The 19973-nt window shown below is 46.9% G+C and overlaps 1 protein-coding gene across 36 annotated transcripts in view; it reads left to right on the top strand.

The window, feature by feature from the left end:
• FER1L5 (fer-1 like family member 5) overlaps positions 1-19973 on the top strand; it is a 52372-nt gene that overhangs the window by 4721 nt on the left and 27678 nt on the right. For 27 of the 36 annotated variants that reach the window (XM_081484644.1, XM_081484643.1, XM_081484638.1 and 24 more), the window contains 15 exons: positions 367-421; positions 842-951; positions 2262-2390; positions 4173-4235; positions 4980-5030; positions 7798-7828; positions 8369-8484; positions 8720-8843; positions 9255-9307; positions 10525-10593; positions 13896-13939; positions 14033-14115; positions 14194-14288; positions 15528-15656; positions 17934-18111. In XM_081484644.1, coding sequence (XP_081340770.1) covers positions 367-421; positions 842-951; positions 2262-2390; positions 4173-4235; positions 4980-5030; positions 7798-7828; positions 8369-8484; positions 8720-8843; positions 9255-9307; positions 10525-10593; positions 13896-13939; positions 14033-14115; positions 14194-14288; positions 15528-15656; positions 17934-18111 — 1330 coding nt within the window. Of the gene's footprint in view, positions 1-366; positions 422-841; positions 952-2261; positions 2391-4172; positions 4236-4979; positions 5031-7797; positions 7829-8336; positions 8485-8702; positions 8844-9254; positions 9308-10524; positions 10594-13895; positions 13940-14032; positions 14116-14193; positions 14289-15527; positions 15657-17933; positions 18112-19973 lie in introns of all 36 variants that reach the window. The other 9 variants (XM_081484653.1, XM_081484649.1, XM_081484647.1 and 6 more) reach the window with 3 other exon arrangements.

The raw sequence follows: 19973 nt of genomic DNA, 5'->3' as shown, positions 1-19973 counted from the left end.
GCTGAAGTTCCCGCAAGACTGTGAGATGTTGGGCTAAGAGTTTAGCATCAGTAGTTCTAGACTGGTCCCAAGTCACTTCTCTCTCTCCTCCCCACCCTGCTACATTCTATTCTGTCACCACCACTGTCAGGCGCCTCCTCTGTTCTTCAACCCCCATCCATAGTAACCCATGGCTCTCTTCCCATCAGTTCATAACCTCCCTCCACCCCAGACTGCACAGTCCCCCCTGGTGTGGCCCTGTGCCGTGGTCAGCATCACTCTACCCAGGATGGCTGGGTGTGACTCCTGCCATGATGGACCAGGTCCCAGTGCTATGATCTTGCCAGGGATTGCAGGATCTTACAGCTCCCTGCCTTTGCCTTGCAGTGCACTGTCACCTTACAGGCAGCCCTTATGACCTACCAGGATATCGAGAAGATCGGTATGTACTTCCATGGGGCTGAGCCCTGCCCTTCTCCAACCATAGCTGGATAGGCTCTTAGGGATCTTGGAGACCCAACCCTTGAGGCCTATAGGACTGTGAGATCTCCAGACACCTGCCCAATATGTCTACTTGTCACCATAGACATGAGACTCAGCCTCCAATGGGCTGCAGAGGGAGGCAAGGATGACCATTTCCAAGAGTGTGCCCCCCCATGTATAGAGAGTGAGGCCCAGGGTTACCGAGGGTAGGTAGGGACCATGGGAGGGTTCTGGGGAGGACAGGTGCCCTTACCAGGGCCTCTTGGCTGTGATTTTAGTTAGCACTGGGGACACTGGGGACAGGACGATGAAATGGGGGACATGCCCCCAAGTATCCTGCTCTCCCCCCATGAGAGCTCACCCTGGGCTGTTTCCCCAGGTGATGAAGACCTCCTGGCCATAACAGCTCAAGAGGTGGCCAAGCAGAAGCTGATGTTTCCCAGTGCCACAGTGCACAAGGCTCTGTCCCCAAAGCCTCAGCACTTCCAGGTGAGGCCCTTTACTGAGTCTCAGGAGAGCAGAAGAAACAGATCATAGATTGAACTGCACAGAAGTTTAAAATGTTCAATTCCTACCAATACAGCATTGTAAAGCAACTATACTCCAATAAACACTGAAAAGAATAAAATAAATTAATCCCATTATGGTAAAAAAAAAAAACCCATAACCTGAATAATTATTTTTTAATTTATTGAAACATGTTTTATGTACCAGAATATGGTCTTTCTTGGTAAATATTCTGTGTACACTTAAGAATAATTTGCATTCTGCCACTGTTGGATCAAATAGTCTATAAATGTCCATCAGGCCAAGTTGATTGATTGTTGTTGTTGTGGTTGTTTAGTCACTAAGTCATGTCCAATTCTTTTACAACCTCATGGACTGTAGCCCACCAGCCTCCTCTGTCCACGGAATTTCCCAGGCAAGAATACTGGAGTGGGTTGCCATTTCCTTCTCCAGGGGATCTTCCCAACCCAGGGATGGAACCCAGTCTCCTGCCTTGGCTGGTGGGTTCTTTACCGCTGAGCCACTGGGGAAGCCAAGTTGATTGATAGTACTATTCAAATGTACTATACCATGATGATTTTCTGCCTACCTGTTATATCAATAGAGAGAAGAGTTTTTGTTTATTTCTCTTTATACGCCTATCAGTTTTTGCTTCATATATTGTGAAGATCTGTTGTCAGGGTATAAACAAAAATGTTTATAATCTTTATATGTCCTCTTCATTAACTGTTCCTTTTATCACTAGGAAATAAACTTCTTTATCTCTGGTAAAAAATAAATAATTAAATAAAAATAAATAAAGTGTCCAATTCTGTAAAAAGATCACAAGTATAAAAGACAATATACCGGGACTTCCCTGGTTGTCCAGTGGCTAAGACTCTGCACTCCCAATCCAGAGGGCCCAGGTTCAATCCCTGGTTGGGGAACTAGATCCCACATGCTGCAACTAAAGATCCCACATGCCATAACTGAGACTTGGTGCAGTCAAATAAATATTTAAAACAAACAAAACGAAACAACAACAACTGAGAAATGTTCGACTTTATTCTGTAACAAGTCCCTCCCACTCAGTAAACCCTATGTGCACCCAAAATGAAAAGGGCAAAGTGGAGGTGACAGTTCCCATAGGAAGAAACAGAAGGAGTCAGAGCCTTCTCAGGGCCTTTGGGGCCACTTTCTATCAGCAGTAGATGTTTCTTACCAGAACTTATTGTTCTTTCAGAGAAGAGTCCCCCTTGACAAATAGGAGCCTGGACCCCCAAAGTCAGTTTCCCCTGGTTTCTCCCCTGCAGGTCCGAGTACAGGTGTTTGAAGCCCGGCAGCTGATGGGCAACGACATCAAACCAGTGGTAAAAGTGGTCATTGGAGGCCACCAGCATCATTCACGGATCAAGATGGGGAACAACCCTTTCTTCAATGAGGTGGGCGGCCCATGCCCTTCAGAGCTGAATGAGGCACGTGGGTCAAAGGGGCGGGCCGAGGGCTAGGCATTTCCTGCTGGTGGACAGTAAGCTTGCTCCCCGACTCTGCTGCTTTCATTTGTTTGTCCCACAGAACTGGGCACAGATGGTCAGACACCATGGAGAGCATAGCATGCGAACACATAAATGATGACAGTGGGACAAGACTGCAGTGGACAGGGATGTGAGGGGACAGGAATCTGGGGGGACAAGGGCCTGGGGGATAAAGATCTGGGAGGGCCGCTGATGCAGCCAGAAAGGGCAGGTCCCATGCAGAAGTGATAGCAATCTGGCCCCATCACTTCATGGCAAAGAGAAGGGGAAAATATGGAAGCAGCGACAGACTTTCTTTTCTTGGGCTCCAAAATCACTGCTGGTGGTGACTATAGCCATGAAATTAAAAGACACTTTCTCCTTGGAAGAAGAGCTGTGACAAACCTAGACAACTTCAATGTCTCTGTATTAAAAAACAGAGACATCACTTTGCTGACAAAGGTTTGCATAGCCGAAAGCTATGGTTTTTCTAGTAGTCAGGTATGGATATGAGAGTTGGACCATAAAGAAAGCTGAGTGGTGAAGAATTGATGCTTTCAAACTATGGTGCTGGAGAAGACTCTCGAGAATCCCTTGGACTGCAAGAGGATCAAACCAGTCAATCCTAAAGGAGATCAGTCCTGAATATTCATTGGAAGGACTGATGCTGAAGCTGAAGCTCAAATACTTTGGCCACCTGATGCGAAGAACTGACTCATTAGAAAAGACTGTGATGCTGGGAAAGATTGAAAGCAGGAGGAGAAGGGGACAACAGAGGATGAGATGGTTGGATGACATCACCAACTCCATGGACAAATTTGAGCAAGCTCCAGGAGTTGGTGATGGACAGGGAAGCCTGGCGTGCCGCTGTCCGTGGGGTCGCAAAGAGTCGGACACGATTGAGTGACTAAACAACAACATGGCTGACTTTGCCGCCGCTGGAGCCTCCCATCCTGGCATCATGACTGATGCAATAAGAACTCCATAAATAGGCACTGAATTAATTTGTGACTAGACCACCAAAGGAAAGAGAGAAGCACAGTGGGAGCAGGGAACAGAGGGTGGAGAGGACTCAGAAAAGTCTCCTAAAACCTTGAAGGAAGAGTCTACCAAGGAAAGAGGGACAAGATGGAGAAAGATAATTCAGGAAAAAGGAATTGTGTTCTCAGAGACCTGGAAGGAAGAAACAGTAGGGCTGGTTGGCAAAACTGTAGACATGGGTGGAGCTGGGAAGGAGGGTGGGCATAGGTAAGCCTGCAGAAGGTGCTGGGGCCTCATCATGGATGGGACTTGAGAGCCATGGAGGGACTCAGGCAGGAGAGTGACAGGGTCAGGTCTGCTCTGGGTAGGGGGGAGGTTCTGGCTGCAGCAGGGAGTAGGGGTGTCGTGGACAGACAGGGCGATCTAGAAAGAGGCGGACGCTTTCATCTCCATCCCAGGACAGTTTGATAGGCTCTGAGCTGCTCCCAGGTCCTCCAGGGATCCCCTACACCACCCTTTTCTGGATAAAAAATCCTTTAGGACCTGTTGGGCCTCTGCTTCTGCAAGTGGAGCATGTGAGTGGTAAGAAGCTGAAAGTCACTGAAATGGGCAGACAAAAGGCAGAAGCCTTTTAGTTGGAGGCTTCAGACTTGCTCAGTCCCTGGGGGATGTGATGGAGGCACGTTTCCTACTCTCACCCCCACCCCCCTCCCACTCTCTCTACTTCAGATCTTCTTTCAGAATTTTTATGAGGCTCCTATGAAGTTCTTTGATGAGATCATATTAATCCAGGTGAGGAGCCGGGCAAGACGGGTTCACTTTTCTTGTCCCGCCTCAATTCTGAAAAGTACTTCACTCCCCTCCAGCCCCATCTGTAGAGCTAGAGTCACATCAGACGGTCTTTCTGACCCCAAGGCAGCATCTCTGCCACCTTCTTCACCCTAGCAGCCAGACACCCGCCCGATCCATCCATTCATCCATCCATTTATTCGTTCATTCAATGAATGTTATGAAATGCCAACTGATAGGCCCTGAGCTTAGCTCCAAGGTGAACAAAGCAACCCTTTCCCATGTACCAGGATTTTCATGCCACCAAGGGACCCCTCAAATGTCCCCTCCAAATGAGACATTCCATTCTCCGACCACAGGGAGCCCAGTAACAATGGGGAACTTGTATTTATCAAATGCCTCCTATGTGCCCAGGATAGGGCTAGTGAGAGCAAGGCTTCTCCCTTGAAGAGTTCTTAGGAAACAGCCAAGACAGGATGCAGAGGAGAAAGCTGAGAGCAAGTTTGCTTTGTGGAGACCAAGTGAATTGACCTCTCTGATCAATTTGCTCATCCTGAAAGTGGAACTAAAAATCTGAACTTCTCAGGGCTCCTCTGAGAATTAAATGAGAAACACTACTTGGAAGTGTCAGTCATTAGGAAGTGTTGAGTCAGTCCTGGAGAGCCCAGATGTACCCTGCCGATTCCTCCCATGGGGTTGGGAAAATCGGGGTTGTGAATAACAAATCTTTCTGGGAACTCCCTGCAGGTGATGAATTCCTCAGTGATGAGATTCAATGCAGAGATCGGGAGATTCCAAGTGAGCACTGGATGGAGGAGGAGGTTTGGTGAAATAGTTACAGAGACCCACCCAGAGCTACTTGCCCCAGGCTAGGGAAAAGGACTTGGATTTTCATGCAGGAAGATCCAGTTGTGGATCCACCTACCTACTGGGTGATTTAGACAAGTTATTCGGAGCCTCTACTTCCTCATCTGTAAAATGGGGATAATAACGTACTCAACCCACGGGATTTTTGTGAGGATTAAAGTATGTAACATTTATGAGAGTGCTGGGTACCACCTTGACTCCCCCACACTTAGAATATTTATGGACACAGCTCACATCTCTGTCTCCAGAAAATGGAAACAGAGGATCCAAAAGGTCAACCAGTTGTTGGAAAACCTGGAGAAAGACTGCCCCTGAAGACAGGGTGAAGATTTGCTTTGGGAAAGACCCAGGTTGAGAAATGAGGAACATTCACACAATCATGAAGGGCTAACCAAAAGGTAGGGCTGCCAGGTTAAATCCAGGAGGCCCTGGAAATTTTTAATCTTAAACAACAGGTACTTTTTAAATGTAAGTATGTCCCCAATATTTCATGGCTCCTCATGAAATATTGCTGGGGACCTACGTTTACTAAAAAAAAGTCGTTATTTATCTGTAATCCTAATTTAAACTGGCATCTGTATTTTTATTTGCTAAATCTGGCAACTCTTGGGAAAGGGCTCTACCCTTGGGAAAGGCAGATTTAGGACAAGTCAAAGGAAGGTTTCTTTCTCACAACTTGTAATAAGCATGTGAGTGTCCATAATCTGCCCCTCCCCCAACTAACTCTCAAAGAAGCAGCACAGGCCTAGGAATTCAGAGATTCTAGAATGGTTGGGGATCCCTGAGTTGGCCAGATCCCCAGGAATAGAAAATGGCAATCCACTCCAGTATTCTTGCCTGGAGAATCCCATGAACAACAGAGCCTGGTGGGTTATACAGTCCATGGGATTGCAAAGAGTCTGACATGACTGATTTAAAATTGATGGCCCAAAACTGCAATTGTTTTGTACCAACCTAAATATTTTGAATCAAATCTCAGACATATCATTTTACTTTAAAATATTTCATTACCTATTTCAAAAACATACAGACATTATTAAGCATAATTAAATACAATGACAACATCTAAACACCTTTATAATTCTTAGCTAGCACTAAATATCTAGTCAGTGTTCAAATACCCCTAATTGTCTCACGAATTCCTTCTACAGTTTATTCAAGTCAGGATCCAAACCAAGTGCACATATTGCAGTTGATTAAAATGTATTTTTAGGTGTATTTTATTCAGTTGGTCCTGCACCCTAGTTTTCTTTGCATTTTTCTTTTTTTAATATTTATTTATTCAGCTGCCTTAGGTCTCAGTTTTGGCCCTCATTGTGTCATGCAAGCACTTTCAGAGTAGCTTGCAGACTCTAGTCGTGATATGAGGGCTCAGTAGTTGTGGCTCATGGGCTTGGTTGCCCCACGGCACATGGGATCTTAGTTCCCTCACCAGGGATCGAACCTGTGTTCCCTGTATTGTAAGGTGGATTCTTAAGCACTGGACCACTAGGAAAGTCTGGCCGTTTATTTCTTGAAGCAACTGGATAGTTTGTCCTGCAGAGTTTTCCCTCAGTCTGGATTTTGCTGACTGTACCTCCAGGGGCTCATATCTCACCATCCTCCGCCCAGCTATTTGCTATCTAGAGGCTGGATCAGACTTAGGTCAATTATTTGACAAGATGACATCACCTACAGGCACAGAATGACTACTGGTCTCTCTTTATGTTGTTAACAGCTATTGATGATTGCTGCCTAGATCTATTGCCCATTAGAGGTGAATAAGTTTTGTTTTGGTTTGTTTTCTTCCAGCTTTGAGATATAATTGACATACAATGATGCATAAACATTTTAAATGTATAATTTGATACATTTTCAAATATGTATTTGAAACCATTCTCACAATCAAGATAATGAACATAGTGACTTCCCTGGCGGTCCAATGGTTAAGACTCTGCACTTCCACTGGAGGGAACACAGGTTCGATCCCTAGTTGGAGAGCTAGGATTCCACATGTTTCACTGTCAAAAAGCCAAAACCAAAACTGAAGCGGTGTTGTTACAAATTCAATAAAGACGTTAAAAATGGTCCACATCAAAACAAACAAACAGAACATCTATCTCCCAGGGGAAAAGGAAAACCCATAGTCTGTTGGCCAGCTCCTCAACCATCCTCTTCCCTAGGATGGGATAAACACTTTCCTCCGCACAGGCGTAGGGAAGAACAAGGCTGTGTTTGTCAGCAGTGCGGGTGGTGGTCAAGGGTCCTTTCAATCCGAGCCTCCTTACTTACTGGTTGTAAGACTTTGGGCTCTTGGCTCAAACTCAACATCTGCCTCCGTAGAGTGGAGATTACAATGGGCCAACTTCCAGGTTGCTGTAAAGATGAAAGGAGCTAGGGCGGGACAGGTCCAGGAGAGCCGACTCATTGGAAAAGACCCTGATGCTGGGAAAGACTGAAGGCAAAAGGAGAAGGGGGTGGCAGAGGATGAGATGGTTGGACGGCATCACTGCCTCAATGGACATTAGTTTGAGCAAACTCCGGGAAATGGTGAAGGACCAGGAAGCCTGGAGTGCTGAGTTCGTGGGGTCACAAAGAGTCAGACACGACTTAGTGATGGAACAACAACAAAGTACATGAATTGTCACCAAGTTGGTTGGTTATTACAAATCTTGGCTGGAGACCCTAACTAATCCTTTCTCTGCTCCTGTGTTTTCAGACAGACATTGGGTTCATCTACAACTCTCCAGGTAGGTAACCGTTGTTGGACATGTGAGTGTCTTCTGAGAAAAACCAGTCAGGTGCTGAAATCATCTCAAAATTCCTGTATATTCAACACATAGTGGGGAGAGGGGGTGAGTTATTTTCTGTACTTGACAACATTTTACTGTACTTCATGGCTTTTGCTTAATGATACTGTACTTTATGGCTTCCCCAATGGTTCACTGGGTAAAGAATCCACCTGCCAATATAGGAGATGCAGGTTTGACCCCCGGGTTGGCAAGATTCCCTGGAGTAGGAAGTGGCTTCCCACTCCAGTATTCTTGCCTGGAAAATCCCATGGACAGAGGAGCCTGGCGGGCTACAGTCCAAAGGGTCGCAAAGAGTTGGACACCACTGAATGACTAAGCACAAAGAAGTGAGTCCCATTTCCCTCTGCCCCTGGATGGAAACCAGAATACATGAGACACTTTTCCACACACCTGCCCCCACTGCAGAAGCAAAGACTGGTTCCAGGGAAGAAGGGGGGAACTGGAGGCTGGTCTCCCACGGGCCCTCTGCCTCTCCAGGTCACACACTCCTGAGGAAATGGCTTGGCCTCTGCCAGCCAAACGAACCAAACAGTGGTGTGAGAGGCTACCTGAAAGTCACCATCTGTGCCCTCGGTGTGGGAGACCAGGCACCGGTGAGGCTGCCCCCCCAACACCTCAGGAACATTTCTTATCCTGGCTGCTTCTGTGGGTGACCACCCCCCCAGGCCCTCCAAGCAGCCACTGCTCTTCACATGCTTTCCTTCGTTCACTGTGTCACTTCCAGGTTGCCCATCCCCACCCCAACCAAGCCGAAGGTTGGGGAAGCCAAATCTGGTGGCCTGTGACCTCCTTACGATTCTAACCCTATCAGCTCTTTGGTCTCTCCAGGTCGATCAGAAACTGACCTATAGGGTTGACGACAGTGACATGCGGATCTTCAAGTCATCGGTGGTGCCCATCAGCATGGCCTACTTACAATTCTTCATCTACTGTGCTGAGGACCTCCACCTCAGTCAGTCAGGGCTGGGGAGGGAGCGACCCTGAGTTTCCCTACTGGGTGACCACCTGGGTTTCTCATAGGGCTCCCCAGTTCCATTTTGACATTAAGATTTGGGGTGGGGAGAGGGGGAGGCTGAAATCCACCAAGAATGGTTTTATAAGAAAGCGCCTTTAAAATGGGCCACGTGCCCCTGACCTATCCTTAATGCCCGTATTCAAGGTTCCTTATGCCAGCCCCCACCCCCGTTGTGTGCCAGGACACACAGTGGCACAGGGAAACAGAGTGAAGTGGGAAGGCTCTGCCCAGGGGGCACGAAACCAAATCATGAGGGAGGGTTTTTATCATGAGGTCCTGTCTCTTCTCCATTTCCTTCTCCTGAAAAAATAACACTGCCACAGAAATCTTTTAACTTCTTATTCTTAGAGAAACAGTACTCTGTGAGTCCCATGTTGGAGGTGGAACTAATTGGGGAAAAGGTAAGCATAAAAACAGTCTGAAGCTTAGAGATATTGGCACCTAGAAAAAAATAGCATGGAGGAAAAGACTGGGTCGGAGGCCAGGACCCCAGAAGTCATATCCCATTTATAAGTGATGTGATCCCATTGGACCAGGGAGGGTCTTTGTGAAGGTGGAGGCCATGGCTTAGTTGGCCCATGTCCCAGAGCTGTGCCCAGTGCCTTGAAGGGAGAAGATGCCCACCGAAAACCAAACATTGAAATGCACAGATCAGTGGACTTGTTAATGAAACAACAAGTCTGCAAATGCACACCATTGAAACCGTCACTGAGCCCTTTGAACCTCAGTTTCTGCATCTAGAAATGGAAGGTTCTGGGCAAAGGAGTTGTTAACATTCCCTGAAGCTCTCTGAAAACACAGTAGCATTTTCCAAAGTGTGTTGATAGATGTCATGGGCAAAAGAAAAAAAAAAAAAGGACCCTGTGTTCAAATTTGAGGAATTCTGGGCTGAAATTAAGTAGATTTGTCTCAAGATTCATCGAGCATCATTTCTACCATATCTTACCTATTAGAAGAAGTCATTAAATCTAGCCCAGACAAATAGGGAGGGAGATGAATGTCCACCTTTTGAAGGGGAGCATACCAAAGGGTGTGTGGACATATTTTAAGAGCACCACACTGAGTATTTATTTCCCAGGGAGTGGTTGGGTACTCTGGAAGTAGGTGAGATACTGTTAGGTGGTAGAAGCACACATATTTTCAGAAATGTTAATATTTCTATATTTTTCTTAAAGTGTATGAAAAAGTTTAACCAGTCCAATTAACCCTTGATTTTACCAACATGGTTGCTTAGAATAAGGCTAGGGTTAAAAATAAAGCCATGTGATACTTTGAAAAGGAGTATGCCAACAGTATCATTGTCGCTGACTTTTTGTTGAGATTTTAGAATTTCTCTAACAAAAGCAACATGTTTACACTCACTCTCTATTTAAAAGTTAAATCAATTGAAAGCTGATTTGAGGGAAAATATGAAGGAGTCTGGATCTAGATAGCTACTCAAAGGACTGAAGTTGTAGCTGATGAGAAGTTGTCAAAGTGTCTTTGGACCAAGGACTCCCATGACCAGCTCTGTGCTGCAGACAAGGTCTACCCATAGGCTGGACCAGAAGGGCTGGGAGGTGAGGCCAGTGGAGGGAGGAGGGACAGGCTGGACTGATATTTCTTTGGGTATTCCCAGCTCAAGACACATGTACAGACCCAAACTGAGAGCCCGATATGGAACCAGATCCTGACCTTCCGGATTCAGGTATTGCTTTTTCATCACGCTTTCTCTTCCTCACCACTCCCACAAACAGAAGGGGTGTTTGTAAGGGGCATGTGATGGAAGTTAGGGTGGGAGGGAGCAGGGGGTTCTGCTTTATAGGGAGCATGAGGAAGCCCAGGACATATTACAGTGAACCTTATTTGAAATGAATGGGGGGAATTCCCTGGTGGTCCAGTGGTTAGGACTTCACGCTTTCACTGCTGATGGTCTGGGTTCAATCCCTTGTCAGGGAACAAAGATCCTGCAAGTGCAAGCTGTGCTGTGAGGCCAAAAAAAAAAAAAGGAAAACCACTAAATGACCCAGATGATTTCAACTAATGATCAAGGCCAGGTTAGAAAAAGAGGGAAATGAATGGGCCCTAAGACTGAACTTTCCAGAGAACTTAAACATGCCCTTTCACTTACTTTAAAAAAAACAAACACTTTTAAGACCCATTCTAAATTGTACTATGCATTTTCTTATCTTCTAGGCAAAGTGCCCTGAATATAATTACATCTCTTTCTTGACGGCTTTAGAGGCACTACAAGAGCATAGTTATATACTGGGCTATGTGCAGTGTGGGGCTGTTTGTCACAATATTAAGTGATCTCAACATGGTGGGACTTTTAGTATGATTTCTACAGCTTTTCAGTCCTTCTCAGTCACCTGTTAGCCATGTGGATGCCAGTTTTCTCCAAGCCCTGCGAGAGCTTTGACTGACTTTTGACTCCATGCCAGGCTTGTAAAAACTGTGTGTAAAATAAGAGTCAGCAATCTGAGAGAGGGCTTGAGCACTCTCGTGTGAGTGTATAGAACTTTGTGTGGCACTCATTTCACTGTCCTTAAACGTTACATTGGAAAAGACCCTGATGCTGGGAAAGATTGAAGGCAGAAGGAGAAGAGAGTGGCAGAGGGAAGCCTGGCGTGCTGCAGTCCATGGGGTCGCAAAGAGTTGGACACCACTTAGCGACTCAACACCACCACCAACATACCTTATGTGATGTGAAATTAGCAAAGGAGATCCCCTCTGCCTTTCTGTGGACCCTTCTCCTTGCTTCTCCCAGAAACTTCTCCATCTACCTCTCTGTGAGTCAGCATTTTTAACCATTCCTCTCCATCCCCACCTTCTTGGGTGATTTTCTAGACCCTTAAAGAAGGACCTAGTCCTTCCCGCACCCTTGCTCTCTCCCCCTGTGCTGGCTGTGATGAGGCTCGTGACAGGAATCCTCGGATGCTCTGTGGATGCTCAGGGCCTTGGACGTCCTCTCTCATGTTCAGCTTCCTCCGGGCTCAGAAAACAGTAGGGGAGGGGCAGGAGCCCCTCATCCCTGAAAGACGCCTTCTAATGTTTGAAGATGTCCAAACATCCCAGACCCTCACCCATTTCCTGCAGAGCTGGGGCTGTTTGGGTGGCGGCCTGACTGTTGCTGGCGGTTCAGTCACTAAGTCATGTCCAACTCTTTGCAGCCCCATGGACTGTAGTCCACCAGGCTCCTCTCTCCATAGGTTCTTCAGGCAAGAATACTGGAGTGGGCCGCCATGCCCCTCCTCCAGGGTATCTTCCTGATCCAGGGATCAAACCTGGGTCTCCTGCATTGCAGGCAGTCTCCTGCCGTGGCAGGCGAATTCTTTACCAACTGGACCACCAGAGAAGCCCTTCTGCCTGTCGCCAGCCTTCTGGACCTCACTGTGAAGTGGTAGGATGACCACCTGCACAGTCAGTGGCATCTGAGACCAGCTGGTCAGAGCCCGAGCAAGGCAGGCTGCAGGGGGCACTGCTGACAACGGTCTGTGCCAGTTAGCAGTTCAGGGGCCCCCAGACAGGAGGGGAATCAAGACAAAGAACTGGGAAAGGGGAAGAGAATTCTCAAAGATGGATGAAAAGATGGTTCCACCAATTTGTAGGGTTTGGTGCTTTGGAAGACCTGGGTGCCCAAGAACCCCCCTCTCTCCACTTCCAGTGTCCTTCCTTAAGCAGTGTGATCTAATGGCTTACTAACCAGCTGCTCAGTGGGAAAGCCCTTTCTTTATATATGTATTTTAAAATATTTATTTATTTGTCCACACTGGATCTTAGTTGTGGCAGGTGGGATCTAGTACCCTGACCAGGGGTTGAAACCGGACCCCCTGCATTGGGAGCATAGAGTCATAACCACTGGACCAGCAGGGAAGTCCATGGAAAGTCCTTTATTTCCCCTGCTCCCCTGACCCTCAGCCTCCCCGGCAAGAGGCAAAGGACAAGGGGAGTGGAGAACAGAGGATCCCCCAGCCACGCCCCATGAACAAGGGATGTGTGAGGATGTAGGGCCCACTAAGGCCTCAACCCCAACAGCTGTGTTTTATACGTAGACTTTTTGTTTTTATAATTGAGGACAGAGCAGAGATAAGACTCAGAAGCTTGGGTTCCAATCCTGATTCTGTCCGTCTCTGGGCCTCAGTCCCCCTCAGTCAAGCAGGACAGTCATACCTTGCTGGGTTGTAGCAGAGTGGGCAGGGGCTCTGCACAGTACACAAGAACTTCAGGAACTTGGCCTCTCTGTGCCTTAGTGTTCCTGTCTGAAAATGGGAATGATTACAGCTCCTGGCTTCTGGAGTTGTTGGGGGTAGGGGTAAGGGTCACTGAGGTGATCCACACAGACTTTCAGGACAGTCTGGGGACAATGGAAACCCTCCCCAGAATGGCAGCTATTATTACTCTTTGAAGAGACAGATGTCCTGCTGTTTAGAGATTAACTGCTAGGGAATTCTGTGGTGGTTCAGAAGTTGGGACTCTGTGCTCTCACTGTTCTGGGCCCTGGGTTCAATCCCTGGTTGGGGAACTAAGATCTGACAAGCCACCCTGAGTGGCCAAAAAAAATTTTTTTTAATTTAAATAGTAAATAAAGGTTAACTGCTAAATGTGAGGAAGTCTTTCAAGGCCCACAACATCCCCTTGAGATGGCTTGGTAAACCTGCCTCCAAACTGAAGGGCCGTGTAAGGACTACAGTCATGGACTCCACAGTCGGGTACACCCACATCTTGCGGACCCTGGAGCTGATGCAATGAGGGACCATTTTTAAGAATGAGAATATAAAATGATCATGAGACACAGTCCGAGGCCTTCCCCAGGCCCTTGCAAAGGGCCTATACAGTGGGGAGCCCCCAGCTGAAGGTCCGTAAGCCTCAGTGGTCAGTCCTTCTGGGCTCACTGGTGACAGAACCAAACCTTGACCCAGACTCAGCACTTCCCAGCTGCTCCCAGTCTCAGCAGAGACCAGGCCATCTGGGCAGGCACCCACTGCCCCTCTCACTTGCCCTTTGCAGCTTCCCTGTCTCTCCAGCTACATCAAGTTCAGAGTCTTGGACTGGTGAGCAACTGGGTGGAGGCTGGAAAACACATCAGGGAGGAGGAAATCAGAAATGGGCTGGGGACTTCACCTGCAGGGTGTGTTTCTCTCCAGCCCCAGGAACAGGTGCAATGATGAGATTGGGACGGTCAGCCTGTCCCTCAACCAGATCTCGTCCACTGGAGCCGAAATAGAAGGCAAGCAAGCCCCCCGTGCCCTGCCTCCTGCACTTCTCCCACCCAAGCCCGCCCTCTCTCACCCCTTTCCCCTTGCAGGAATGTACTCTGGCTTCCTACCCTGCTTTGGCCCCAGCTTCTTGACTCTCCGTGGGGGTAAAAAGGCCCCTTTCAGGATGAAGGAAGAAGACCCTGTAAGCTTTTTATGTCAGCTCTAGGGAATAGTGGAGGTGAAATCAACCCTGTGTCAGGCACCAGGGCCTGGGAGACGCCTGGGGAGGGCCAGGCCCTGGTTTCTGTCCATGACACTCCAGTAGAGGACTTGAAGCCTGTACACAAAGGGCCACATAAACCCGGGGCATGTGCTGTGACCCAAGAAAGGAGCAGATGGAGTGCTCTGGGCATTCACTAAGGAAGGGGCATTGAGATGAGACCTCAGGTAAGATATTTGGCAGGTGGAAAGGTCATGGGCAGCAAAAGAAACAGCACAGGTAAATGCAGAAAAGCACTAGGTTATTCAACACTGGCGATAAGGCGGGGTGGGGGGGATGGATTGGGATTTTGAGATTGATGTATATACACTACCATGTTTGAGATAGTTAACTAATGAGACCCTACTATATAACACAGGGAACTCTACCCAATGCTTTGTGGTGACCTAAATGGGGAGGAAATCCAAAAAAGAGGGGATATATAGTTTGCGTACAGCAGAAACTAACACAATATTGTAAAGCAACCATCCTCCAGTAAAAATTAAAAAAAAAAGAGAGAGAAAGAGAGAGGATGGTGGTAAACACCAGAAAGCCAATTGGCAAAAGAAGAGAATGAGGCTGGGAAGACCTCTGAGTGAGGAAGAGCCTCAGAAACCAGGACCTCAATGCCTTTAGGAGTCTCTCCCACACTCACTCCATCTCTCATCTCGGCTGCTCTTTCCTGGGCCTCATTCATTTCTACCACAGTCTGGCCTCACTGATGGGAATGGGGCCATGGTAGACTCTAATTGGGAAGGCCAAGGAAGCATTCTGATTGGCCTTCCTAGGTCATGTGTGCTCCCCTTAGACCAATCACTGTTGCCAAGGGGGCAGGGCCTGTCCTGATTGGCCAGGACAATTATCCTGATTGGATAATTTAATAGTTACCACAGTCCCCTCCAAGCAGAAAGGGTTTACAGGAACAGGGCACTTTTGGTGGGCCTGGAAATAGGATGAATGGAGAGGAAGAGGAGGCCTCAGGTGTGGAAGAGAGCTCAGGGCCCAGAGGTTTCCAGGCATGGCCATGACTGGAGTTTCTGGAATTCATCCCTGGAACTGTGGTCAGCCCAAGGCAGAAAGTTACAGAACAACCCTGTCTTTGCTACGGAGGTTTCAGGAAAGACTTTTCCTGCTTTTTTTCTCTCATTCCTTTTCCTACTGTTTTCCTTCCTGTTACCCTAGAATATTCCCAACATTGTCAAGGATGGTTTAGCTTATCGAGGCCGGGTCTTCCTGGAGTTAATCACCCACATCAAATCCCATCAAGAAGCTAAGATGAAGGATCTCTCCTTAGATGTGATCAGCATAGAGGTAACCACAGGAGACAGGTAACCCAGGAAGAAAGACCCCTTCTGCCTGCCTCTAGTCTCCTGTGGGTCCCATCTCTGACATTGCAAGAAGCCCTTGGTCAGGAGCGGAATGTGCTTTTTCAATGTATGGGATGTTTCCTCAATCCTCCTGAGTCTTTTTTAAAAGAATTTTTTGATGTGGACCATTTTTAAAGTGTTTATTGAATTTGTATAATATTACTTCTGTTTCACATTTTGATGTTTTGGCCACAAGGTATCTGGGATCTTAGCTCCCGCTCAGGGGTTGAACCCACACCCCCTGCATTGGAAGGTGAGGTCTTAACCACTGGACCACCAGGGAATTCCCTCCACCTGAGTCTTTACTAAGCCCCAGTGGGGGCTTCCTGCTGTGCCAAATCCTAGGAGGTCAAGGGACCCAGCAAAGACAAGGTTTAGATTTAAGAGATATGCAATCTAGTTAAGGAGAAATGATGTTCTAAGGAGTCTGCATTTCTTCCTGAAGGCCAAGGAAGACCATTGAGGCAGGAAGGGACAGGAAGAGCCATGTCAGAAATAGATTTGTTGTTGTTCAGTCGCTAAGTTGTATCTGACTCTTTGTGACCCCATGGACTGCAGCATGCCAGGCTTCCCTGTCCTTCACTATCTTCTGGAGTTTGCTCAGACTCATGTCCATTGAATTGGTGATGCCACCCAACCATCTCATCCTCTGTCGCCCCCTTCTCCTCCTGCCCTCAGTCTTTCCCAGCATCAGGGTCTTTTCTAGTGAGTTGGCTCTTCCCATCAGGTGGCCAAAGTATTGGAGCTTCAGCTTCAGCATCAGTCCTTTCAATGAATATTCAAGGTTGATTTCCTTTAGAATTGACTGGTCTGATCTCCTTGTAGTCCAAGAGACTCTCGAGAGTCTTCTCCAGCACCACATTTCAAAAGCATCAGTTCTTTGGAGCTCAACCTTCTTTATGGTCCAACTCTCACATCTGTACATGACTACTGGAAAAACCATAGCTTTAAATGGAAGTAAAATTGGGCCACCCACTTACTCAGGAGAAATGGGGACACAGTCACAGGGGAGGAGAGCTGGAGAGGAGAGAGCAGTCACCAGAGAGCCTTTCGAAACAATGATCAAAGTCACTGACCAACAGGACAAAAGAAGTGAGGCCAACGCCCATCTTCTGCCTCAGGTGGGGAGGTGGGGAGGTGGGGTCAGACATCCACATGGGCTCCCTGAAGGAAGAGCAGGTCTGGGGAGATGACTGTGGACTTAAAAAAATGTTCACAACCTAAAAAGTTGAGAGTTCCATTTTATTCAGTGGAATTTTTAGGACTTCAGGCACTGGGGCAGACTCTGGAGGAGAGAGTTGCAGAAAGGAGAGAGCAGAACAGTCTGAATGTGGCAGACAGAAAAGCTGAGGACCCAAAAGTGTGTGCTGGTAACAAGGAAGGCACCAGTAGCCTTGGTCAGGAGAGAAGCCGAAGGTGGGAGGGAGAAGTTATTTATGGTGCATAGAGGCAAGTCTATAGAAAGTTGGCTGCAGGGACTTCCCTGGCAGTCCAGTGGTTAGGGCACATGCTTCCACTGCTGGGGGCATGGTTCGATTTCTGGTCTTGATCAGGGAACTAAAATCTTGTGTGCCATGCTGCACTACCAAAAAAAAAAAACTTGGCTGCAAAGTTAAAGGAGACAAGATCAGGTCCTAGCTAAATAGGGGCTCAGAGGAGAGAGGGAGGGTTATTTTTTAAGACAGGAGAGATTTGAGTTAGTGAACAGAATGGGAGAATGCAAAAGTAGGGCAGAAGTTGGCAACAGAAATGAGAGACGGGCTCACGTGACAGACAGAGGACCTGAGAAGATGGGCTCATGGTGGGGGGACAGGGCTTGAGAAAAGGCAAGAGCACGTGTATGCATCCTCTACCACACAGTCCTGCCCACACTCAGTCTCATCCAAGCGAGGTGTTTAGACCAAAAGAAGAGGGGTGGGGTGGACCAATTCAGAGCCTAGACTGACCATGAGAAGACCTTCCTGCCTGACTTCAGGAAGAGAAGACCAGGGCTGGTTGGGTGGAGGGGCCAGGTGATGGAAGTCATGGGAGGAACTTCCCTTGATCAACCACGAGAGTGGGAGTCAAGGCAGAATTTTGAGAGGGGGCAGGAGTTCAGGGATGGTCTGGCTCACACTGAATAAAAGAAACAGGGCCCCTCACGCTTGTCTCCCTGCCTGTCTCTATAGCTTTGTTCATCCCTTGACTCACATGCTGGGGATGTTGGGGGTTATTGTTTTAGAAGCAGCAGAACCGACAGAAGTATGGGCTGTGCGTCATCTTCCTTTCCTGTACCATGATGCCTGACTTTAAGGACTTGATCCAGTTTGAAGTCAGCATTGGTCACTATGGAAACAAGATGGACCTGAGTTACAAGCCTGTCGTCTCAACCACACAGTACAGCCCAGCGATATATGATGGTAAGAGTCAGATCCAACTGAAGGGTAGAGAGAAACCACTGTATGTCAGGCTCTGGGTTGGCCCTTTTAAGGTTTTTAGCCCAAGGGACATTCATAGACATTGTTAAACCACATTAGATGTGAGGAGTGAGCTTCGGGAAGGTAAAGTCACCTGTCAAACATTGCACAACTAGTAGGTGGTGAATCCATGACAAGAGCTGCAACTAGGTTTTAACTTCAAGTCCTTCTCTACCATGCTTTCCACACCACAACTTCTCAATCCCATCTTCTCTCCTACTACTCTGAACCACCCTCATCCAGCCACGCGTGGATTAGTTGTATGGTGTGTGAATTGTATTTCCCCCAAAAGAGCTGCCCACCTTCTATCCATCCATGAATCCACTTATCCATGCATTCATCCATTCAACTACCAACCATCCACTCTCCCGAACACCCAACCAACCACCTATCCACCCATCCATCTTTTCATCTAATATATGCTCATTGGACACTTTTATTGGGCACTATAAGGTTTCCAAAGTGCGGTCCCTGAGCCAGCAGCATCACCTGGGAACTGATAGAAATGCACATTCTTGGCCTCACCCCAGATCTACAGAATCTAAAAACAGAACAGCAATTTGTGTTTCCACAAGCTGCCCAGATAAGGGGTGGCATGCTAAAGTTTGAGGACCATGGCTCTAGAGAAACACTATCTCACTCTCATCGTTGTCAGCTTCACCCTCTCATCACTCGAGAGCTTTTCTGTGCATCCCACTTGTCTGCCTGTTTTTTTAAGAACAGCTGTTTTGGGGGAAATACAATTCACACACCATACAATTAATCCATGCAAAGTGTACAATTCAATAGTTTTTAGTATATTCATAGAACTGTGCTATGATCCCCGTGATTAGTTTTACAACATTTTCATCAGTCCAAAAAGAAACCCTGTACCCACTAGCAGTCATTTGCTATTTCTCTGCTACTTCCCCAACCTGAGGCAACCACTAATCTACTTCCTGTCTTATGTGTGTCAACTCTTTGCGCCCCCATGGACTGTAGCCTCTGTCCATGGAATTCTCCAGGCAAAGATACTGGAGTGGGTAGCAATTCCCTTCTCCAGAGGATCTTCCCGACCCAAAGATCAAACCTGGGTCTCCCACATTGCAGGCAGATTCTCTACCATCTGAGCCACAAGGGAAACCCCTCCTCTGGCGCTTCCTATTCTGGACATTTCATATACATAGAATCAATGTATGGTCCTTGATAACTGCTTCTTTCATTTAGCATAATGCTCTACATGTTTTTAAATTATGAAATATATACAAAAGTATATTAAATGCATATGTATAGTTTAAAAGAAATAATAAAATATGTACCCATGAAGTCATCATCCAGCTTAAAAGGCAGAAAATTCTCTTGGAAAGGAATAAAATTATCTCAGCATCTTAGAAGTTCTCTGTATGCTCTTCCCAGATCCACTTACCCAAGAAATAACCACAACCTTGAGTCTCGTGATAATCACATCCTTGCTTTCCTTCGTTGTTTTTACTACCTATACATGCTACCTTAAAGAGCATACTATTTTTGCATTTTTATATAAATGGAAACTTTCAGTCTGTATTCATCTGTTTTGAATTTTTTCTCATTATTAAATTTTTATATTGGTATGTATAACCGAAGTTCATTTTCATATCTGTGTATATTCCATTGTATGATTATGCCACGAGTTATGTGGTATATGTAGACATTGAGGTTTTATCTTTTTTTCTAAAATAATAATGTTGTTGTGAACATTCTTGTACATATCTGTTGGTCACAAGTGTAAGAATTCCTCTAAATTATATACCCAGGAGTGGAAGAGAAATTCAAAGCAAAAGTAATTA

This window comes from Giraffa tippelskirchi, chromosome 4, assembly GCF_054371585.1.
Source record: "Giraffa tippelskirchi isolate mGirTip1 chromosome 4, T2T-mGirTip1v1.2.pri, whole genome shotgun sequence".
Classification (NCBI taxonomy): domain Eukaryota; kingdom Metazoa; phylum Chordata; class Mammalia; order Artiodactyla; family Giraffidae; genus Giraffa; species Giraffa tippelskirchi.
The sequence above is the reverse complement of the archived record's forward strand: the minus strand, read 5'-3'. Positions and strand labels throughout refer to the sequence as shown.